Source organism: Megalobrama amblycephala, linkage group LG22 (assembly GCF_018812025.1).
Source record: "Megalobrama amblycephala isolate DHTTF-2021 linkage group LG22, ASM1881202v1, whole genome shotgun sequence".
Taxonomy (NCBI): Eukaryota; Metazoa; Chordata; class Actinopteri; order Cypriniformes; family Xenocyprididae; genus Megalobrama; species Megalobrama amblycephala.
Genome location: NC_063065.1, coordinates 10,733,059 through 10,758,527, shown reverse-complemented (window position 1 = coordinate 10,758,527; position 25,469 = coordinate 10,733,059). Strand labels below are relative to the sequence as shown.

The following is a 25,469-nucleotide window of genomic DNA, read 5'->3' as shown; positions in this document are numbered from 1 at the left end:
GCCCAGGATGCCCGAGAGGCGTTTCAAAGATGGCCGCCGAGTGAAATGACTTGTCTTAAAGGGACTTTGGCTCTGTCTCTATAGAGGGTATTCGTCGACGTCACTTTCCCGCCGAAAACGCGCTCCCTCAGCTGGACTGAGTGGCAAAAGAACCTGCTGCGTGACTGGATTTAGTAGAGGAAACTCTTCTGACTCATTTCATCTGTTGAGTCCTTCGAGGTAAGATATGCACAAGTGAAAACTTGAACACACTGGATAGCCACTTTATAGGAGAAACTTAAGTTGTGCTTCTGATGAAATGAGGCACTGTCACTGTTTTTCATGTTTGATACTGTAAAGCTGCTTGCTTTTAAGCAATCTATTGAATAAAATGCCATAAATAAACAATCTTTTACCTTCTTCACACTCCTTTGGTCTACTTTACTGGAGTGCTAATTCGCAGAACTCATGCTAACATACCCATGTTGTTATGATCAGATGCTTTTCTTATGCTTTCTATTAAAAAAATGCTTGCTGTTTTCTCATTTTTGTTGTATGTTTATTTTGTTACTGGAGAGGAAAGCATGCATATTTACATATTCATCTAAACATCGCTCTCTATATCGCTGCTCACGTATTTTGAACTTCGTTTTACCCCTAAACGAAGAACGAAAAAGAACTTCGCAGTGCAGCCCAGGCTCATTAGAAAAACATACCTGTGTCAACGTTTTTGCAAAACGCTAAATACATTGTGTCAGGTACGTTTCACAACAGTTTCAAAGTGGAATGTCCAGTTATTTAGAAATTGGACATGATTTCCAGTGATTTAGAAAGCGTGTTTAGTTTTTCCAGAACAGATGAACATTACTATGGCAACGTTTTATTACGTTGGAGCTTGTACGTATCACTGCAGTTCTGAATTGAAATGTCCGGTGAGTGGTGCTAAAAGCTTAACGCTCCACATTTAATATCGTACACCTACACTAAACCCTAAACCTACCAGAAAGTGTTAACAAAAGCAAATGTGACATAAAAATGCAATCGTAACCGTTTTTTTTTTTTTTTTTACCTTTCACGGGATTCGTACCCGAGGTCTTCACATCGCAAGTATCAGCTGAGCTACTGAGCAAGCTTATTACATCAGTAAAACTGAACATATGGAGCTTTATTAATCCATAATCTGCCTTTGTAATCATAAATGTGTGTGAAAACGATTAAAAGTGCTTGCTGTTTTACTGTCTCTAGTGTTCATTTCTGTTAGAAACTGCTGTGATATGTACATATTGGTATGTATTTTGCGTTTTGCAAAAATTTTGACACAGGTAGGACGTTTTACCAGTGAGCCTGTGTTGCAGCCCGCTGTGAATATATCGGGGCCTTTATAGTATATGTGTATCTATGTATATTTATAGTAGGCCTATTTGTATCACAAATCTGACAAGGCCCACGCAAATTGGGCATAACACTTATGTGTATATATTTCAGATGACACCAGGACTTATGGAGATTCAATGTAGCTTTAATTAACAGCACAAAACCATGTTTCATCCATAACAATCATGACCATCTCTTCTTTTTTTCTCTCCTGATATGCAGTTGGATCATGACACCCGGCCTTAGAGGGGAGAAACCATTAAAGTCACAACACAGTCTTCAATCTTTTACCTTCTTCACGCTACTTTGGTCTACCTGCTTTATGTTCCCTTTGACAAATCACTAGTCTTTGTAGCCACATAAATTTTTTTCTTAGCTGTTTTACAACGGAAGAGTTTCAGGCAAAACTCAACTCAGCTTTATTCAGTGGTGTGACACATGCAAACACACGATGACTTCAGAATTCACCTGTATGTGAGAAGGTGTTGAGATGGAGATTAAGGTCTATGATATTCTAAGCTTTTTTGTTTGATGTGAAGCCACAGTTAGAGCTCCAGATTGGTCCATCCTCTAAAAGTGAACTATAGGATTTTGAAGAAGAATTTGGATGAATGGTAATCCACCAATTGCAAGCATAGTGAAAATAAAATAACCTTGAACACATTCAGATTATTCAAGGTCTTTAATATCCTCTGCATATGGCACTTTGCATCCCAAAATGGAATCCATAATGTCTGGAAGCGGCATTGAGCATTATTTGGGAGTATAGCCAATGGTTTTAGCAGCTCAGGATTTTAATAAAGGCTCTGCGGAACTCAGTGTTGAACGTGGTGTAGATGACTGGATTGAGAGCGCTGTTGACGTAGCCGAGCCAAGTGAAGGCGCTGTAGACCTCAGGAGGAATGTGGCAAGCTCTGCAGTGAGTGTTTAGGATGTGGGTCACAAAGAAGGGAAGCCAGCAAATAAGAAAAACCCCTGCAGGAAAAGAAAAAAACAAATGAGCATTTAGGTCTGTGAAGTCTTTTCCTCACATAAAACTATTCAATAGCTTCAGATTTTTATGGTGCTTTTGAAAATAGCGAACAGTACAGTCCCTAAAAATTTCACCTTTTGTGATGCACAGAAAAAAAAAAAGGCCATGAGGCTTTTTGGGTGAACTACTCTTCAGACTTCAGTTTTTTTTACATGTAGCAGATTTTGTAAATGACAAATAGCTTTGTTGAATTTGAAATAAAAACCGTGACCACAGGCAAAATGGTCATGTGACAACCCTGACCAATTGTCTTTGAACTGTGGCAGCTGAGCCATTCACTCGATCCAAGACATCTGTCTCCATGAGTGTGATTTAATTTCCTCCTCAATTAAGCAGACATCTCCGATTACCATCACTGTCATTTATCACTTTACAGAACACTGACTCATGGGTCGTCGCTTGACACTTATAGAGCTTAATTGGTACTTGATGTTTTATAAAACCTATATGTTGGAGACTGTCTGTACTCTGTAGGTGCTGTATAAAGCTACTGGCATTCAGCGCCCTCACTATTCCCCAGGTGGCCCCTTGATGGCAATCTGACAAACTGTGGCACACGCCAGCACAGACTGACTGAGCTCCATGGAGCAACTCTGCAACCCACTTTCAAAATGTCAAATGAAAAACTAAGTGAATCATTGATTGAAAAAAATAGTACGGTGACGTGCTCGGGTTGAGGGGGAGGGTTGGAGGAGTTGTCAGGACACCCAATATGAAAGGAAAACAGTTTTGAAATTGTGAAGATAAAAATCACAAAATCAATTTGCTGTAAGCAATCAGCAAGATGGTGAATTTCAGAAATTACATGTTCCTCCCCACCACATCCTCTCTCACTTCTGCTGCTGCCTGTCTGTCTCAGTGTCTATGAAAAATTCTCCTCATCTGCTAGACATGAGGGATGGATTAATATCAGTGTTGATTATGATGTATGACAGAGGTCGAGTTAGTGAAATTACAATAAAATGCAACCAAATGTACCCCTGCTACCTTCACCTGGGATTCAATCACAAGATGAAATGCTGTTATTTTTAACTTTCTATTCATCATAGAATCCTGAAAAAAAAATGTATTAAGCAGCACAACTGTTTTCAACAGTGATAATAATAAGAAATGTTTCTTGAGCATATTACAATAATTTCTGAAGGATCATGTGACACTGAAGACTGGAGTAATGGATGCTAAAAATTCAGCTTTGCTAATATGGGAATGAATTTCATTTTAAAATATATGAAAGTACAAAATGATTATTTTAAATTGTTGCAATATTTACAATGTTACTGTTTTTCTGTATTTCTTTATCAATTAAATAGTCTTGCTGAGCATGCGAGACTTCATTCAAAAACATTAAAAAATCTTACCAGGCCCAAACTTTTCAATGGCAGTGTATTTAAGTGTGCTCTTCATATGTATCTTTGACCTTCAATTTATTTTTAAGTAATGATTTGTTGTAATGTACAGTATTATATAATGTATATATGACCTTGCCTAGGCCACCAAGGGAAAACAGACGAGTTTAACCTTGCAAATATGAATACAAATGGCTTTGGGCCAAAACAGGAGAGCATGTAAAGTGAGACAGTTCTGTATAAATTAAATGTCGCATCACTGAGTCACTGTTATGATGCTCAGGGCAACAAATGGAAGTAAAAAAAACAATGACAATTTAGTATGCAAATAAATGCAAGATGGAAGACTAAACACTATGAAGAACACTAATATTACACTGATATCATCATTGTTGAATGGCAAAGATTCTAACAATGGGATGGATGTATTAAAAGGATAGTGATATGATGGATGGATGGATGAAAAAGGATAGTGATATGATGGATGGATGGATGGATGGATGGATGAAAAATGATAGTGATATGATGGATGGATGAAAAAAAATAGTGATATGGATGGAAAAGGATAGTGATATGATGATTGATGGATGGATTGATGGATGGATGAAAAGGATAATGATATGATGGATGGATGGATGAAAAAGGATAGTGATATGATGGATGGATGGATGGATGGATGGATGGATGAAAAATGATAGTGATATGATGGATGGATGAAAAAAATAGTGATATGGATGGAAAAGGATAGTGATATGATGATTGATGGATGAAAAAGGATAGTGATATGATGGATGGATGGATGGATGGATGGATGGATGGATGGATGAAAAATGATAGTGATATGATGGATGGATGAAAAAAATAGTGATATGGATGGAAAAGGATAGTGATATGATGGATGGATGGTTGAAAAAGGATAATGATATGATGGATGGATGGATGAAAAATGATAGTGATAAGATGGATGGATGAAAAAGGATAGTGATATGGATGGATAAATGATGGATGCAAAAAGGATAGTGATATGATGGATGGATGATGGATGAAAAAGGATAGTGATATGATGGATGGATGGATGAAAAGGGATAGTGATAAGATGGATGGATGGATGAAAAAGGATAGTGATATGATGGATGGATGGATGGATGGATGGATGAAAAGGGATAGTGATATGATGGATGGATGGATGAAAAAGGATAGTGATATGATGGATGGATGGATGGATGGATGAAAAAGGATAGTGATATGATGGATGGATGGATGGATGGATGGATGAAAAAGGATAGTGATATGATGGATGGATGGATGGATGAAAAAAGATAGTGATATAATGGATGGATGGATGGATGAAAAAGGATAGTGATATGATGGATGGATGGATGGATGGATGGATGGATGAAAAGGGATAGTGATATGATGGATGGATGGATGGATGGATGGATGGATGGATGAAAAAGGATAGTGATATGATGGGTGGATGGATGATGGATGAACAGATATTGATATGATGGATGGATGGATGGATGGATGGATGAAAAAGGATAGTGATATGATGGATGGATGGTTAAAAACGGATAGTGATATGATGGATGGATGGATGGATGAAAAAGGATAGTGATATGATGGATGGATGGATGGATGGATGAAAAAAGATAGTGATATGATGGATGGATGGTTAAAAACGGATAGTGATATGATGGATGGATGGATGGATGGATGAAAAAGGATAGTGATATAATGGATGGATGGATGGATGGATGAAAAAGGATAGTGATATGATGGATGAAAAATGATAGTGATATGATGGGTGGATGGATGATGGATGAAAAGATAGTGATATGATGGATGGATGGATGGATGGATGGTTGAAAAAGGATAGTGATATGATGGATGGATGGATGGATGGATGGATGAAAAAGGATAGTGATATGATGGATGGATGGATGGATGAAAAAGGATAGTGATATAATGGATGGATGGATGGATGGATGGATGAAAAAGGATAGTGATATGATGGATGGATGGATGGATGGATGAAAAATGATAGTGATATGATGGGTGGATGGATGATGGATGAAAAGATAGTGATATGATGGATGGATGGATGGATGGATGGATGGATGGATGGTTGAAAAAGGATAGTGATATAATGGATGGATGGATGGATGGATGAAAAAGGATAATGATATGATGGATGGATGGATGGATGGATGGATGGATGAAAAAGGATAATGATATGATGGATGGATGGATGGATGAAAAAGGATAGTGATATGATGGATGGATGGATGGATGGATGGATGGATGGATGGATGAAAAAGGATAGTGATGGATGGATGGGAGAGTGAGTGTTTAATGAGTGAAAGTATTCTGTCCCTCTTCACTTTAAAAAAGTATGTAATTTCTGTGCCACTAACCACACCAGAATTGCAAAATGTTTTTTAATATTTTTTTTCCAAAACTAGGAATCTAATAATGGAAGTACATCTCACCCAGAACGATGGCCAACATCTGTGTGGCTTTCTTTTCCTTGGAGTGCATACTTCTACAACGGACCTGACTGGGACATGCCATGACACGACCGGCCCGCGGTGGATGCAGGGTGGTGTGCGTTCGTCCGTTTGACAACTTCTTCACCTCACAACTCCTAACTGTCACCTGCTCCTCGTCCCCACCTTCCTCTTCCTCGTGATTTGCATCTTGCTCAGTGCGAGCAAAGGACGCCTGGCTGATACTGCAGTAGTTCAGCGTAATCACAGGAGGCAGCAGCGAGTTCTCGGCAGGTGCGGTTTGAGGCCGCTTACGCCACAGGCAGCTGGCGAGGAGCCGCGGACGGATCACCTGCTCCGTGGTTTCCTGAACAGATAGGGAGATGAAATGTAAGCATGCAAACTTCAAGGTGCGCAGAATATCTTTATTCCTGCAAGCATGTCTGTTCTATAATTAATTAGCACAAGGAGGTATGCTGTCCTCATTTCCTCGAATAGAATGATATCGTCTCAAGGACTACTGAATATTTTTGTTGCAATATGAAGCTGATTTCACATTGGACTAGTTCTGAACTGCTTTTTGTTGACTTTGCAATTCCTTAAGAAAGGGCAATGAACCAGCCTTCTGGCTACTGACTGAACATTTGCTGTTTCTCCAGCCATATCTTATTAAAATCTCTCATGTATACTCTCCTGTAACACAACATCGCCATTGGATATGGTATTGAGAAATACACTACATTCTTGAAAACTAGACTTTTTAAAAGTTTAAAGGTCTTTTGAATTTTAATCCCAGTGGATAAAAAAGTTTTCGGCTGAGTTGTGCTATGGACAATTAATTATATCACTAAAACATAAAACAAAAAACTGGTTGTCCAAATATTTATCATGAAATATATTTGTGGCCATTGGTCTTTCTCAAATTAGCGAAACACAGCAAAATATTTTTCTTAATCAATATTTTGTCAGATATATCTTCTAAATGTTTCATGTTTAATGCATTTTTCTCATCCTGGTAAATTGTTTTTGTCTTATTTTAAGCATACATGTAACAAATGTAGTCACATGTAGTCATTTTTTAAAATATCTTATTAAAGGGTTAGGTCACCCAAAAATGAAAATTCTATCATTAATTACTCACCCTCATGTCATTCCACACCCGTAAGACCTTCGTTAATCTTCAGAACACAAATTAAGATATTTTTGATAAAATCCGATGGCTCAGTGAGGCCTGCATTGCCAGCAAGATAATTAACACTTTCAATGCCCAGAAATACGGAAGAGGATTAGGGCCAAGCAATAATAAAAAAATAAAACCATCTCGAGATTAAAGTTGTTAAATTTCGAGAAAAAACTTGTTAAATTTCGAGAAAAAAGTTGAAATAAAATGTTGAGAATAAACTCGTTAAATTATGAGAAAAAAGTCATTAAATTACGAGAACAAATTCGTAATTTAACGAATTTGTTCTCGTAATTTAATGACTTTTTTCTCATAATTTAACGAGTTTATTCTCAACATTTTATCTCGACTTTTTTCTCGAAATTTAACGACATTTTTCTCGTAATTTAACGAATTTGTTCTCGTAATTTAACAACTTTTTTCTCATAATTTAACGAGTTTATTCTCAACATTTTATCTCGACTTTTTTCTCGAAATTTAACGAGTTTTTTCTCGTAATTTAATGAGTTTATTCTTAACATTTTATCTCGACCTTTTTCTCGAAATTTAATGAGTTTTTTCTCGTAATTTAACGAGTTTATTCTCAACATTTTATTTCGACTTTTTTCTCGAAATTTAATGATTTTTTTCTCGAAATTTAACAACTTTAATCTCGAGATGGTTTTATTTTTTTATTATTGCTTGGCCCTAATCCTCTTCCGTACAGAAAGCTACTAAACACATATTTAAAACCGTTCATGTGACTACAGTGGTTCAACCTTAATGTTATGAAGCGACGAGAATAGTTTTTGTGCGCAAAAACAAAATAACGACTTTATTCAACAATATCTAGTGATGGGCGATATCAAAACACTGCTTCATGAAGCTTCGAAGCTTTACAAATCTTTTGTTTCGAATCAGTGGTTCGGAGCATGTATCAAACTGTCAAAGTCACGCCCCCAAGTCGTGAACACTTATGACATATCACGTGACTTTGGCAGTTTGATACATGCTCCGAACCACTGATTAGAAACAAAAGATTCGTAAAGCTTCAAAGCTTCATGAAGCAGTGTTTTGAAATCACCCATCACTAGATATTGTTGAATAAAGTCGTTATTTTGTTTTTTTGCGCACAAAAAGTATTCTCGTCGCTTCATAACATTAAGGTTGAACCACTGTAGTCACATAAACTGTTTTAAATATGTTTATAGTATCTTTCTGGGCATTGAAAGTGTTAATTATCTTGCTGTCAATGGAGGCCTCACTGAGCCATCGGATTTTATCAAAAATATCTTAATTTGTGTTCTGAAGATGAACAAAGGTCGTACAGGTGTGGAACGACATGAGGGTGAGTAATAAATGACATGAATTTTCATTTTTAGGTGAACTAACCCGTTAAGATATTTTTGATGAAATCCGAGGGTTTCTGAACCACACATAGGCAGCAATGTCATTGCATCTTTTGAGGCCCAGAAAAGTAGTAAAGACGTCGTTAAAATAGTCCATGTGACTACAGTGGTTCAACCTTAATGTTATAAAGCGACGAGAATACTTTTTGTGTGCAAAAACAAAACAAAAATAACTTATGTGTGGTTCAGAGACCCTCGGATTTCATCAAAAATATCTTAATTTATATTCTGAAGATGAACGAAGATCTTACAGGTGTGGAACGACATGAGGGTGAGTAATTAATGATAGAATTTTCAGTTTTGGGTGAACTAACCCTTTAAACTGTTTCTGAAGTAAATTTATATTCTTATATTATTTAATTATAAATGATATGATTCTATTATACATCTACTAGGACTGCTAAACAATTAATTTTTTTAATCTAATTAATTACATGACGTGCCGATTAATCTAATTATTCGCAAATTAATCGCACATTTGCGTGAGAAATTATCCCCAAAAGATTATTTAAAGTCATTATTGTGTTAAATGAGAAAAGCATCAATTAAACATTATGAAAAGTAGCTTTAGAAAGAAATAATTTGTGCGATATTGCTTAACTATATCATATGATATAAATATGAAACACAAAATCATACAGGGCATTTTTGCCCTGGTATCTTGAATTTTAGGGGCATTCTAACTACATTCTATATATCAATCCAATTGTTGCCCTGCATCATGTTTGTCACCAATCAGCTGTATAAACCTATGTAGATCCATAACTAATTCATTAAATTAAGGTGTTTAATCGACAACCCTAATATTTACTAATTATTTTAAATATAATAAATGTTTACATGTCTTCCAGACTATACTGTACACCATCATTCAAAGGTTTGTGGTCAGTAATATTTTTTTAAATTAATTTTTCATTCAGCAAGTAATTGATCAATCTCATGGCAGCAACTCAATGCATGTATACAGTGTAGAAAAAAAAAAGTATTTTTATTGATGATAGAATACCATTTATATTAACATTAACAATTTAGTCAAAAAGACGGTTTCACTTCCTCTCCTTATATGTCAATTAATCAAGATCTCCCTTCATATTATTCTGATCCTGAGGTCTCAACTAACAGCTGCATAGAACATATATCCTATGGCTCTCAACTAAAGCTTGTTACTCCCTAACTTTGAAGTGACTCCTGTGGAAACAGTTTCAACAAACAGGAGTGCGCTGGTGAGGGGAGTTAAGCGCCAGCCAGAGCGAGTTGGAGGCCATACGTCAGAGCCACATTTTTCCAGTTCACAGCTTACAGCCGCAGGGATAAGTCTGTGGAGGCACGGTGACAGAAACACACCCGCTATGCTAAAACAGGAGAGAGAATGCTGCCAGCAATCTCAAAATACCTTGTAGGATTTCTTCACAGAGTCTGTTGCTCTGAGAAGGCTCATTTCATGCAAGATTAGAGTAGTCACACACATTTCTATGCACACATGCAGGCACACAATGGTATACGCACATTTATCACATTGATCCTGATGGGGGAAAGGTCTCTTTTCTCTTTGTGAGTGCCATCTTGTAAACACGTCTCCTGTGGAGAGATGTTAAAGAGTCAGCGGGAGGAAAACAAAGGCAATGCAAAAGCATCTAAAACATGTTTGGGTAGCAGAAAAAGCAGCTTTTTAAATGTAAAAAGACAGGAAAATATGCCAGAATCAAGGCAGGGAAAATGAAGTATGGAAAAAGAATCTGAAAAATCTGATTTTGCACTAGATGCCAATATAGGCTGTGTCATTTCACTGAAGCTCAGACTGGATCATACCTCACTTAAATAGAATTATCATTAAGAAACTTAATTAACCCTAACTGAACAGAATTAATGATAATCAGGCCATTCTGTGTCTTTATCATCTATTATGACTCTACAGCTCCAGTTGCCAATGTTTTCTGTGCACATTTTTAAAAAATATTTCTATTAAGCTTTATTTTTTATTTCAGTTTTAGTAATTTTAGTACTTCAACTTCAACTTACTGATCAGGCATAACATTACGACCACCTTCCTAATATTGTGTTGATCCACCTTTTGCTGCCCTGACCCGTCAAGGCATGGACTCCACTAGACCCCTGAAGGTGTGCTGTGGTATCTGGCACCAAGATGTTAGCATCAGATCCAAGTCCTGTAAGTTGCGAGGTGGGGCCTCCATGGATCGGACTTGTTTGTTCAACACATCCCACAGATGCTTGATTGGATTGAGATCTGGGGAATTTGGAGGTCAAGTCAACACCTCAAACTCGAAACCATTCGTGAACCATTGTGGCAGGGCGCATTATCTGCATGGTCTACAACAATGCTTAGGTAGGAGGTAAGTGTCAAAGTAACATCCACATGGATGGCAGGATCCAAGGTTTCCCAGCAGAACATTGTGATGTAAAAGAAAACATGATTCATCAGACCAGGCCATCTTCTTCCATTGCTCCGTGGTCCAGTTCTGATGCTCACTGTTGGTGCTTTCAGCGGTGGACAGGGTTCAGATGGGCACCCTGACTGGTCTGCAGCTATGCAGCCCCAGAATACTGTGTATTCTGACACCTTTCTATCAGAACCAGCATTAACTTCTTGAGCAGTAGCTTGTTTGTTGGATCGGACCACACGTGCCAACCTTTGCAATCCAATATGCATCAATGAGCCTTGACCCTGTCGCCGGTTCACCACTGTTCTTCCTTGAACCACTTTTTATAGATACTGAACACTGCAGACCGGGAACACCCCACAAGAGCTGCAGTGTTGGAGATGCTCTGACTGTCGTCTAGCCATCACAATTTGGCCCTTGTCAGACTCATTCAAATCCTTACGCTTGCCCATTTTTCCTGCTTCTAACACATCAACTTTGACGACAAAATGTTCACTTGCTGCCTAATATATCCCACCCATTAACAGGTGCCGTGATGAAGAGATAATGGGCCTCATTTATTAAGCATGCATACGCACAGATTTGATCTTAGAGTGTGCGTACGCTTAAATCCACACCAACGCTCATATTTATACATACGTACAAATGTGTTTCATACGTACGCACTTTTCCTTGTCAGATTACTGCAGGTTTTTGGAAATCTAAGCTATTCTTGCAGCTCGCCATTCTAAATTAAAGGATTTGGACGATGACTGCTGATCTTTAATATGTAAATTACATTAATTAGGTGTTGTTTACAATGCGGAGAACTGAAACCATTCAGCTGCGCGCAAGTTCAAGATCATTTGTGATTTATATTATTTCATTTGTGATTTATATTATTTCATTTGTGATTTATATATTTCTACGGAAGAGGATTAGGGCCAAGCAATAATAAAAAAATAAAACCATCTCGAGATTAAAGTTGTAAAATTTCGAGAAAAAACTTGTTAAATTTCGAGAAAAAAGTCGAGATAAAATGTTGAGAATAAACTCATTAAATTATGAGAATAAAGTCATTAAATTACGAGAAAAAAGTTGTTAAATTACGAGAACAAATTCGTTAAATTATGAGAAAAATATTTTATCTCGACTTTTTTCTCGAAATTTAACGAGTTTTTTTCTCATAATTTAATGACTTTATTCTCAACATTTTATCTCGACTTTTTTCTCGAAATTTAACAAGTTTTTTTCTCGTAATTTAACGAGTTTATTCTCAACATTTTATCTCGACTTTTTTCTTGAAATTTAACGAGTTTTTTCTCAACATTTTATCTCGACTTTTTTCTCGAAATTTAACTAGTTTTTTTCTCGTAATTTAACGAGTTTATTCTCAACATTTTATCTTGACTTTTTTCTCGAAATTTAACGAGTTTTTTTCTCGTAATTTAACGAGTTTATTCTCAACATTTTATCTCGACTTTTTTCTTGAAATTTAACGAGTTTTTTCTCAACATTTTATCTCGACTTTTTTCTCGAAATTTAACTAGTTTTTTTCTCGTAATTTAACGAGTTTATTCTCAACATTTTATCTCGACTTTTTTCTCGAAATTTAACGAGTTTTTTTCTCGTAATTTAACGAGTTTATTCTCAACATTTTATCTCGACTTTTTTCTTGAAATTTAACGAGTTTTTTTCTCGTAATTTAACGAGTTTATTCTCAACATTTTATCTCGACTTTTTTCTCGAAATTTAACGAGTTTTTTTCTCGTAATTTAACGAGTTTATTCTCAACATTTTATCTCGACTTTTTTCTTGAAATGTAACGAGTTTTTTCTCAACATTTTATCTTGACTTTTTTCTCGAAATTTAACACGTTTTTTTCTCGTAATTTAACGAGTTTATTCTCAACATTTTATCTCGACTTTTTTCTCGAAATTTAACAAGGTTTTTTTTCATAATTTAACAAGTTTATTCTCAACATTTTATCTCGACCTTTTTTCTCAAAATTTTACGAGTTTTTTCTCGAAATTTAACAACTTTAATCTCGAGATGGCTTTATTTTTTTTATTATTGCTTGGCCCTAATCCTCTTCCGTATATTTCACATCTGAAAGAAATCTGAGAAATTATCGCAAGATCAAGTTTAGGATGGTTTCTGCGCTACATTTTATAAATGAGGCCCAATCAGTGATATTCACTTCACCTGTCAGTGGTGATAATGTTATGCCTGATCAGTGTATTTATTTTAGTTAGTAGCCAAAGCAACATTACTAATTTTCATTGTCATTGTTTTTCAACTAATATTTTACACCTAATGTTTTATTTCATTCTTATTTCAGTTATTGACAACACGTTTAATTAGTTTTAGTTTTAGTTAACAATAACAACAGTGACCCTGAAACTATTTGAACATACTGTCCCTTTGTTTTGCCCTACACTTATTAAATTATAAGTGTAAAGTTAAGCTATAAAGTCCAGGAACATTTCGTATTTTCATTTTAACAATAACATTATTTTTTGTGTGAGAAAAAAAAAGGTATTTTTCAAAATATCTTCTTTTGTGTCCCACAGAAGAAGAAAGTCTTACAAATTTGGATCTGCTGTACATGAGGGTGAGTAAATGAATCATTTTTGAGTAAACTATTTCTTTAATAAAAAGAAAAAAAGGAAGCTGATAATTTAAAATCAGAACAAGGTACAAAATCAATCATGTTATATAAATGAATGTATTGCTCAAATACTTTGTAAGCCTGTGCTTGGACTTCATTTCCTTTATTAAAATTAGATAGGATGGGAAAAAGAGAATAACAGTCTTTTTAACAGAAAGAAAATATTCAGGGCAGCCTACAAAGCCTTTTCTCCATATCAAATTTTGCTCCAGTTAGCTGGAACTAAATCTTGCAATAAAATTCCTAGGGCGCGTAGCAGAATGGCTTTGCTGGAACTTTTCCAAAGACCTGACTGTGCATCTCACTTCCACACAAAGCCAATGATACAAAGGCCCTATCCACTGGTTGGGAATGTTGTTTCACTGAATAAAACAACCCAGTAATGTTTCCTAACAAAGACAGACTGGATTCCAAGCTTCTTTGAATTGAAGTGAAACGTAATACAATGTTTCGATCCAAGATAGCCCGAATTGGAGCTTAAATGCGTTTCCAATCTATACTTACCACCGGTAACAGATATTTCTTGTCATTATGCACTGTTATTGGTGGATTATGTGTGTTTGAAGTAGAGTAGAGAACAGCTTGAGGAGATTATGTGTGGATGTGAAATGTAAGAATATCTACTCTTACCACTGATGGTGGCGCGGATGCTGGCTGAACTTTGCCACTGCCTTGACGGAAAGTGATTCTTTTCCGTCTCTTTCTGAGAAAGATGTAGATGCGCACGTAGACCAGAAGGGTCACCACGAACGGCAAGTAAAACGACACCACAGAGGAGTAGATAACAAAATCGGGATTTGAAATCGAGCACACTGCAGGGTCATCTGCAAGAAACACACATGCAACATATCATTACTGCAAAGTGCGACGCAACAGATACATTTTGAATTTGTGGTGATTCTTTGGTTTGCTATTACAGTAAATATTCCATTGTGTAGCAATGTAATTAAGATTGAAATTCACAGATATGAGGTAATAAATAGTGTGAATGTATGTAATGATGCCAGTTGGGTTGGAAGTATAATCAATACTCTTATCAGCAGTAATCTGCAACGTATAAAATTGTTTCTACGGCAGCATAATTAGACCCTCAAAGTCCTTCCCTCCCATCTGCAGTACATGCAGCCAAAGCAGAACAAATCGCATGCATATCTTGGAGGCTTGTGTGTGTGTGAGAGAGATGACATTCATTATATCTCACGGTGAAACTAATTAACTGATTACTCTAATTAAATGGATGATTAATTCCTTTGCAAACTAATTTATCGACATCTGATGGAAGCTTACTGAAAGCTATAGCTATAAAATTAGCCACCCTTTTAGTGCTTTGTTGTATTTTGAAACCCCATGTTTGAGGAAGCAACTTTGTAGCGTAACATGCAATGCATCATGTAAAGTAGTTGACTTACAGTCAGGCTATACCTTTTGAAAAATAGTTGCATTACAAACTATTAAAGAAAAAATGCGAACTATAGACTAAAGCTATTTAAAAACTTGTTGTTTTTAGTCCATGGATATTACACTACCGGTCAAAAGTTTGAAGATTTTTTAATGTTTTTGAACTCTTGTGCTCAACAATTCAAATTCAGCAAGACTGCATTTGATCAAAAATACAGTAAAACAGTAATATTGTGAAGTGTTAGTACAATTTAAAAGAACTGCTTTTTTATTTTAGTATATTTTAAAAACATATTGGAATGATTTCTGAAGGATCATGTGACCAAAGACTGGAGTAACGGCTGCTGAAAACTCAGCTTTGCCATCACAGGAATAAATTACATATATTCAAATAGAAAACTGTTGTTTTAATTTGTAATAATGTTTCACAATACTGCTTTTACTGTATTTTTGATCGAATAAATGCAAAAAATCATTTTAAAAAAGTTGAATTATTCCAATTTCCAACAGTTGTGTAGCTTTGAAGCTAATATGATAGTGAACTACTGAAAGTTGTCAGACATAACTTGCACTTTTGAAATGTATAGTCTCTCTTTAGTGTTTGGGAAAGTTACTTGTAAAAAAGTAAAAGTAATGCATTACAATATTGCGTTACTCCCTAAAAAAGTTACTTAGTTACTTTTTGTGAAAAGTAATGCTTTACATTACTTTGCCTTACTTTTTCTCACCTGGGCTGGGCTTTCTTGTTTTTTTTTTTAAATAACAACAACAAAAAGTTCTATTTTTGACAAATGTAAAGGCCCTTTCACACCAAAAGTGAAACGAATAAGCTTCAGGATGTTTATCTAAAGTCATTTTTCTTATTAGTATGGTTGAATTGGATCATCGAAGGTCAGCAGCAAAGACATTGGTTAATAAAGTAAGATTAAATACATAAAGTATATTTGTGTAATTTAATATTCTGAGTTTGCATTTCACAGTTTTTATTCATTTTGAGGAATACTGACTGTTTATGTGCAAGTGAGATTAGTAAATGCTCACATTTAGTCTAGAACTACAATAACCGCCATGTTTACACACGACGCCTCTGCACTTACTGATTTCTCTCTCAACATGGGGCCTGAAGGGCTGTCAGTCAATATAAGGGAAAATAAAGTAACTTGCATTACTTATTTGAAAAAGTAACTCAGATATTTTATTGTAAATTTAAAAGTAATGTGTTACTTACTAGTAACTTGAAAAAAGTAATCTGATTATATAACTTAAGTTCCTTGTAACGCGTTACGCCCAACACTGTCTCTCTTTTCTGGGAAAATGGACAAAAATGACTCATGCCCTAAACAGATTTTTAACCAAACAAATGAGAATGAGCATGTCCCGCCCCCAATACCATCAGCTGACTAACAAGTAGCAAATCAAGTTCATGGCTGAGGTAATTATTGGCTATTACAAAACATATCATAGAAACATGTGAAAAAATTTATGTCACTACCAATACTTTTGGCCACAGCTGTATCTAGCCAAACCCATTTGCTATGAATTAGGCCTTTACAAGATTTCATCCTTACAAGCAATGAAGGCAATGATTTCACACCAATGGACAAGTGCAGTAGTTCTCAACTGGTTTTGCTTCAGTATTTGCATTATATGATAATTTGCATGTGTTTGCATTTTATTTAGCATTATTTATTATGAGAGCACCCATTTTTGAGCCACAGGAGCACTAGCTCACCTGTAGTGTTGAATCCAAACAGTAGGGGGCAGGAGACTGCAAAGGCGAGGACCCAAACTGTAGCAATCATAACTGAAACCCTTTTGCGGGAGCTGTGAGTGGTGTTGTATAGCACGGGCATCACCACAGCCGTATACCTTTACAGAAGGAAAAAATAATCTCAGAGGAATCTTTGGAGAAATGGGAATCCTGTTCAGGAAAAGGTCACACTCACTGAAGCATGAAAGTATTAGCTATGAGATTAAATGAAAACTTTTAAATGACCCCACAAAGTAATTTTTGAATATACCATCCGTTCTGATATGAAAAAAAGGATCAAACTCAATTTCAGATAAGCTTTCACTATAATGTTTTTTTCTGGATCTGCCACGAAGCGTTAAAAAGAAAATATCTGATTAAAAATTAACAAGTCAGGACACCGAAAGAGAACGTGCAACATCTATACATCGAAGAGAGATTAATTATGCTCGACCCCTATCAGGACGATACAAATGCAATTGTATTAGCTTTTCGTGATCGGGTTTTATATTAGCAGCAGCACACTGCTTTTACAAGTAGCATAGTATACCACAGAGGAAAGAGGGGGAGAACCAGGCCAGTCTGAAAGGCATAATCAACCTAAATATGTTCTTTTCTCTCCCCCCGGCTGAATACTTCTATTTCCCTGCACTCTCTATCATACTTTTTTTTTGCCTTTTCTATGAATCGTTTTCTCTCTATTTGACCAGCCCCTCACTCTTGTCCCCCCCACCACCCAACTAATTAAACTTCTATATGTTTTCACACTCATGCCATAGAGTCAAAATTAAAACAAAGGCCCCTACCTGCTCTATCTATGAAGGTGTTAATGATGCACCTGTCACTGGATTTGCTGATACCATATTAAAGGAATATTTAGGTTTGAAAGCTCGAACAGCATTTGTTGATTAGGCCTAACACAAAAAAAATATTTTCCCTTCCCTGCTTTGAATTGAAAAAAAAGAAAAAAAGTCGTCACATTTACCGATTTTCGCTGGCAAAATCCAGTCATTTCAATGGGGATCCACACGATCAGGGGATTAAAAAAGGTGTCAAAAAAATTAAAAAAGAGGTGTCAGTCAATAAATGGGGAAAAAAGTAACTTGAATTGCTTATTTGAAAAAATAACTCAGAATGTAAATTTAAAAGTAATGCGTTACTATACTAGATACTTGAAAAAGTAATCTGATTACATAACTTGGGTTACTTAATGCATTACCCCAACAATGTGTGTGAGTGCAAAAGATTTCCCACATAGGTTTTGAATCAGGTTCAGCTGGTCATGCGAATAAGCTGCTCGGTTTGAAAGTGACTTCTGCGCATTTGAACTGTGCTTTATACATCGCTACAATATTGATAATGGACCTTTTTTGGCATCAAAACTTTACTAATGTAACCATACCTTAAAAGGGTTAGTTCACCCAAAAATGAAAATTATTATATATAAAAGAAGAAGAGCTTGAGTTTGTTGCGCAGCCCTATTTGTTTAAATCGCGAGAGGCATCTAAGCTTATGCTACTCCTACATCATGCCTCATACATTGCTTCAGCGGTTACTTTTAGCGCAAGTTGACTTGCGCAGTATGCGTAATGTCGTCTGCCGGAAGCTAGTTATTTTAGTTTTAAATATGGATATTTCTCCTACAAAAACCCATCGCTTCACTTCAGAAGGCCTTTATTAACCCCCTGGAGCCATATGGATTTTTATGATGGATGGACACATTTTTTGGGCTCGTCTGAAAAAGGATAGTCATATACAAATAGGATGGCTTCATGGTGAGTAAATCATGAGATAATTTTCATTTTTGGGTGAACTAACCCTTTGGCATTTGGGGACAATTTTCATAGGATTTAAAAGCTGAAATGAGAAGCTTATCATTTTATTAAAAAAAAAATATCATTCTTTTATTAAAACATTTGTATTATTTGAGCTATAAAACTGACTAAAATTGGATAATTTTGCAAAGAAAGGATTGTTTTTCACAGCAAAATATGCATATGGGTTTTTTTGTGGCTATACTATTGAAACTGTGTGCATTTTAATGTTTATGGATTGGCCTCATTCAATTCCATTGTAAGTGTCTCACTGTAACCTATATATATATATATATATATATATATATATATATATATATATATTTTTTTTTTTTTTTTTTTTTTTTTTTTTTTTAAAGAACAGAAGGGACATGTGGAAATTACTTTTTCTTATCAACATTATGCAGCAAAATGGTGTTGATTGAGCTTAACCTGTACTAAACCTGGAATATTCTTTACACATACACATATATTATTATCCCCCTACCTGTCAATGCTGATGGCACACAGGTTGAGTATGCTTGCAGTGCACATCATCACATCCAGGGTCACAAAGACATTGCAATACAAGCGACTGAAGAGCCAAGCTCCACCAACCACCTGCACAGGTACAACACAGGTCATATTAAGGGAATAAATGCACAAAAAAATTGAAGGGAAAAGGATATACATATGAAATTTGTCAAACTGAGCAACTTATTTCTAGCTACACTGCCTCACTGATAGGGAGTCTCCAATGCAAGGAAGGAGAGAACTCTTTTTGAGAGTCTCAGCTTTTATCCCACACTCGCTTTGCAAATGATGAGTGCTCCACAGGAAAACAGACTCTTGGTCCATCTCTCCTATGAGTGTAGCACCCATCTGGGTGGCAAGGGAGGTAATAAGGCTCCGGCAGAGATGAATGTACTGCGTGCTCCTGGAACAGACTGCTAGGTGTAGTACGTCATGACAGGAAGAACTTCTTTTCTCCCTTCCTGGCACTAATCAAGAGCCTCCTACTGCAGCCATTCACAAGATGCAGCCAAATTCAATAGAGTAGGAATGCAGTCTCTGAATCAATGAAAACGTGAACCACCAAAACCAGGGAAGAGTGAAGGAAATTTGATATTACACTGTGAAAATTATAATGATGCTGTACCTGTAAAATTAATTCAGGTTGATTTTGTCATGTTAAATAATATTTTTACAAAAAGTACAATGTAACATTTGCCAATTAATGTTAAAATATTTTAAGTTAATTAACAAAACATTTTTACTGTGTAGATTAAGTGCTTTATGAATTGTAGCTGCTAATGGAGTAAAGAATTTAACCCTTTACCAAGGCAAAGGATAATTATTGTTGATTTAGAGGACATATTGAATGAAGTATGACTTGACAGATTTGAGAACCATTATCTGCTGTTCTCCATTCTATAAGCTTTCAAATAATATTGCTTTTTTACTGGTTATTTAAACAGCAGATATATTGATTAAAGTTGTTTCTTGTGTCAATGTTAAGTAATCAACTACTGATGAAGACAAAGGGACTAAATTTACAGATTTTTTCCAATTATGTTTTCTGTTTTAATTACATTTTTTTAATAACTTTTAATTATTTTACATTGTTTGGCGAAATTTCATGGGCAAAATGCAGTCATTTCAATAAGAATCCTCACGGGTTCGAGTTGGTCAAGCGAATTTGCCGTGTTGATCAACAAGCTGCTTGGTTTGAAAGTGACTTCTGTGTGAGCTTCATACATCGCTACACTATTGTCCTTGTTTTGCCCATGAATGTGACCGTAACATGGCTTTGTCCATTCATGTGCATGGCACAAAGTGATGTAGGGTGACGAAATAAGAAAAGGGTCTGACAAAATCCGATAACAAGTGATCCAACACTACCTCCACAGCTTACAAAAATTTGTTCTAAGAACATTTTGCTAACATTCTCATTAAGTTATGAAAACGTTGTTTGTCTGAACGCTTACAACATCCCGTCTTTTAAAGGGTTAGTTCACCCAAAAAGGAAATTTCTTTCATTTAATTACTCACCCACATGTCATCACAAAACCCATAAGACCTTTGTTCATCTTCGGAACACAAATTAAGATATTTTTGATGAAATCCAAGGGTTTTTGAACCACACATAGGCAGCAATGTCATTGCACCTTTTGAGGTCCAGAAAGGTAATAAAGACATTGTTAAAATAGTCAACATGACTGCAGTGGTTTAACCTTAATGATATAAAGCGAAGAGAATACTTTTTGTGTGCAAAAGTAACGACTTTATTTAACAATTTGAACTGTTGTCATATGGAGTTTCATAACATTAAAGGTCCCGTTTTTCGTGGTTTTTTGAAGCTTTGATTGTGTTTATAGTGTGCAATATAACATGTGTTCATGTTTCGCGTGTAAAAAAAACACAGTATTTTTCACATAATTTACTTATCTGTATACCGCTGTTTCCACTGTCATAAAAACGGGCTGATGACTTCCTTGTTCTATGAAGTCCCTCCTTCAGAAATACGTAACGAGTTCTGATTGTGCCAGCGGTTCCTGTGTTGTGATTCGACAGCAGTTTAGCGAACCTTGCCCGGAAAGGTCACGCCTCTTACCATAACGTGGAGATGCACGCGCTCAGTGTTATTGTAAACATGTCTTTAATTTTACCCTATCAATTTGAGCCGGAATCAGACCCGGTGATTGGACTGCGGGATGAAAATAACAGCGTTTCGACGACATGGCGACAAACACACTCTACAAACGCAACTCTTGTGTATTCCTGTGGGCGGAGGTTAGTCAAAAAACTGTTTTAGTGACGTCATTAAAGAAGGAAGTAGAGGGATGTAGTCCAAACTGGCCGTTCGATGTAGGCGACTTCTGTTAAATAAAATATCTCGCTTGGCATTGAACTTTGAGCTTTAAAATTTTACAGATTTTATTTATACTCTAACAACAACATTACACACTAACTAAAGTTTGAAACATGGGATCACGAAGAACGGGACCTTTAAGGTTGAACCACTGTAGTCACGTGGACTATTTTAACAATGTCTTTATTACCTTTCTGGATGTTGCTGCCTATGTGTGCTTCAGAAACCCTCGGATTTTATCAAAAATATCTTAATTTGTGTTCCCAAGATGAACGAAGGTCTTAAGGTTTTTGAGGGTGAGTAATTAATGACAGAAATTTCATTTTTGGGTGAACTAACCCTTTAAGGAAACATTCGTTTTTATCATTTTACAAACATTATGGGAATGTTTCTTTTGAATGTTCTCTAAATGTTCTGAAACAAGTAGTAACATTTAAAAACACTAGATGAATGTTTAACTTCAATGTTTCAGAGAAAAAAACATTCCATGAACAATGTATGAATGATGTTTTGTGTTGTTTTGAGAACATTTTTATACCTCAATGACAATTTGTAACTATTTTATATTTTGACAATTTGGAGGCTAATTTGTATGAATTTACACATTTTTGTACAATCTGCTGCCCAGTGATGGCTATATTTAGGGGTTTGCGTGATCACATGAGGCCAATGTTAATTCCAGGTGAAAACAGAAATGCATCTTGACTGACCGCTTGTGATCGGATCACCGAAAACCTTAATACAAGGCTTACTTAACTCCATTTTTTTTCCTGAAACATGACATGAGTTTTTTTACAGTATCTTTTTAAGGTACTGTTGCTTTTCCAGTATCAAGTTTTGCAACGTTTGGTGGATCGCAATCACTACATCTGTGTTTTTAATATCTAATCTGAGGGAATAATCAAATGCGCTTTTCTAAACTGCACCCTTAAATCCGTTCAACCTAAACAGTCCTCTGTCTCATATGCAATGTTGGGAAGTCCGGATCATTCTACTGAATCGGCTCATCCTAAATGTTCATATCTCATATAACGCTGCGAGTCAGATTCATTCTAGTGAATCAGTTTGTTTATATGGTTCATAGATTAAAAAACTAATTTACAGATTTGAGTCCCTGTATGTTTTCAACTCGCTGTAAATTTAGCTGTTCAAGATTGACACCATCACCCAAATTGACATTATTCACTCACTCAATCATTAAACTTATTTTTTCCAGCAAAATAAGGCTCTTAAATTATAAAGTATATCACTGAATCTTTTCCACAAACGATGCCTGTAAACAAACAATTCCCCAAACAATGTCAGTCTATACTTGTAAATGACATAAAGTTACCAGGCAATACCTAAAAACACCTTATCTAATTTATTTGTTGAGTTTCTTTTGATTACATATAGCAATTGTTATTGTTAATACCAAAAAACACCCTAAACTATAGGCTACAGTAGGTTCTTGTGTACTCACTTCCAAATAGACGGCCCAGGGCATAACCAATGAAGCAACCAAGAGATCAGCTACTGCCAGGCTGACCACCAGATAGTTGGTGGTGGTCTGGAGAGACTTCTCACGAACCACAGCAATACACACTAGAACATTCCCAAACACAATAGCCAGGATAAGTAGGGAATAGAGCATGGCATAGTAATTCCTCTTCCCTTCTTCAATGCCTGATACCAGGCTGTAGTTTCCCCCAGGAGTGAGAGAATGTTCTGAGTCATTCCACAGCCATTCACTGCTGCTAAACATTGCCATGAGTGTGGAAGATCTGGGGAAAGAGAACAGTTTTTTCACTTTTGGGAATCAAAAACACAGACATCAAGGACAACACTGGTTGTCTATACAGTCTTGACATTGTTTGAAACCTTGTGTTTATATGCTGACATCCTTGTATGTTATATTCTGCAAAGAGTCTTGTTAAGCATTTCACTGCTTGGTGACTTCACAGTGCAGCTTTTATATCTTTGAAATTTATTGCAGCAATAAAAATAAAAAAAATATGATGAAAATATATTTTGTGAAGGCTCATTTGGAGATCCATGCTTTATAACTGTCTCATCCAGTCCATATTATGCAACCCTTAACATTTGGATTTCAGTAATAAATTAATGCTAATAATACAGAACAATGACTCAAGTAAAAAAGAGTCAGTCTAGAACAATTTTAAATCTTCAGAGAAATATAGCTATAATAACCATAAATTACAATTTATTATTCTCGAAATTTAACTAAATATTATAAATCGTTAACGTGGATGATAAGTGATGTTCCAAAATGCAATGCAGATAAAAAAAAAATGTAAATGCTGCAATGTTCCTCAAAGTCACACTCATTGACGCCAAGAAAAACAATCATGATGATAATCTTCACAAATGCGCCCTGAAAGCCAGTGTGAACGCATGCATTTAATGAGTTTGTTCTGGATAACATCCATTTCTGTCCTGCATTCCAGAGGCAGATTACACAATTTACAATGTGTCTACCTGTTAAGCATCTCCAGCGAAGAACCGAATCAGAACCACCTCTGAATGCACTTTCCCTGAGATTAAAGTTATCTGTCCAGTCGCTCTTCGCGCGAGCCGTCGGTGTTGAGGAAGGGACTCCATCCTTACCGCGCACCGGGCGAGCACAGCGTACGCGAAACTTATTAATTCACAGCTCCAACAATACTTCCACTCGTTGCTTTCGTGCAGTGAATAACTCTATGCAAAAAAAAAATGGTTTCGCACAGAGCTTGATTCGCCCGGATGGTTGATTACAGCCGAGTTACGCGCTTCATTCCATCTCCAAGAGGTCTTTTACGCACGAAGCATCTCTGCTTTTATTAGTTCAGTGCTTTGTGGTAGATCAAATATATTTTGAAGTGAATCCAGGTAGGTGAAAGAATAAAACAACATCTCAAAAAGCCCAATTGTAAATCATGTCTTAGCTCTAACGGTATTCGCGTTCCGCTGACTATTTCGATTGATGTCTACAGTGTTCCCTCTCAGGCTGTGATCATTAACGACTGTCTGAACATAGCTGTTACCCGTGACAGACTCAGCAAACCGGTCACCAGCACAAGAGCCACACCGACTTCATCTGATAATAGCACGTTAAAATTCATTTCTTGTTGAGAAAATAATTACGTAATTATGGAATTTTGGAGAGGCCAGTGGTCGCATCTTTTAATAGCTATTGAATATTTTCAAGGTATTATTGAAAGTCAATTATAGTCACTGTCTTGAGTCTTGGCTACAAAAAAGCTATTTGCAAGGGGGGAAAAAGATACTGTTCATTGAACACATGCTCCAATGGGCATGTTGTCAATTTGGGGTAATTTGTCACTAACCTGTCTATTATTAGGTCAGACCATCAGTGAAATACCTAAAAGCTATAACTAACATAAATTATAGTTTATTCTTCCCAAAATAAAGAAATTTGTTATATAAAACATAATACAAAATGTCAAATAATGCACTCTAAAAATGCTGGGTTTAAAACAACCCAAACTGGGTTGAAAATGGATAAACCCAGCAATTGGGTTAAATGTTTGGCCAATTTATTTAACCCAACTATTGTTTAAAAATTACTATATGGCTGGCTTAAAATGAACTCAAAATCAGACACATAATTACTAGAGGCATCAATAATAATCAAAAGGTGAGCATTGCAATTTAATAAATGTTTATTGTTTAATTATTAAACTTATTTAAAAAAAAATGTTCATTTATTAAACATATTAATACAGTGCACAGCATAAATGAGTACACCCCCTCTGAACAAATACAAAAGATGTATTTTCTTTATGATCACTGATACAATTCATGGAAAGATGGCAAAA

At 35.9% G+C, this 25,469-nt stretch overlaps 1 protein-coding gene and 1 long non-coding RNA gene across 2 annotated transcripts; one reads left to right on the top strand and one right to left on the bottom strand.

Moving 5' to 3' along the window:
• On the top strand, positions 1-1,901 carry LOC125258404. The gene is made up of 2 exons (XR_007182605.1): positions 1-219; positions 1,576-1,901. It is a non-coding gene; the product is annotated as an uncharacterized LOC125258404 (long non-coding RNA).
• On the bottom strand, positions 1,483-24,720 carry drd3 (dopamine receptor D3). The gene is made up of 8 exons (XM_048175332.1): positions 24,130-24,720; positions 23,114-23,414; positions 19,288-19,400; positions 16,969-17,105; positions 14,469-14,662; positions 10,296-10,367; positions 6,225-6,588; positions 1,483-2,328 (listed from the first exon to the last, which is right to left on the bottom strand). Exons 1-8 carry the CDS (start codon positions 24,138-24,140, stop codon positions 2,132-2,134), a joined length of 1,389 nt encoding a protein of 462 aa, XP_048031289.1. The 5' UTR covers positions 24,141-24,720; the 3' UTR covers positions 1,483-2,131.
• Positions 24,721-25,469: the final 749 nt, after the last annotated feature.

What these genes read in the sequence shown, in the direction of transcription:
- drd3 (XM_048175332.1), bottom strand. An exon ending in GTTTGGATTCAACACTACAG is followed by an intron (nt 14,663 to 16,968) that starts GTGAGCTAGTGC and finishes TGTTTCTTGCAG; the next exon opens with ATGACCCTGCAGTGTGCTCG. An exon ending in GATGTTGGCCATCGTTCTGG is followed by an intron (nt 2,329 to 6,224) that starts GTGAGATGTACT and finishes CTTTTCCTGCAG; the next exon opens with GGGTTTTTCTTATTTGCTGG.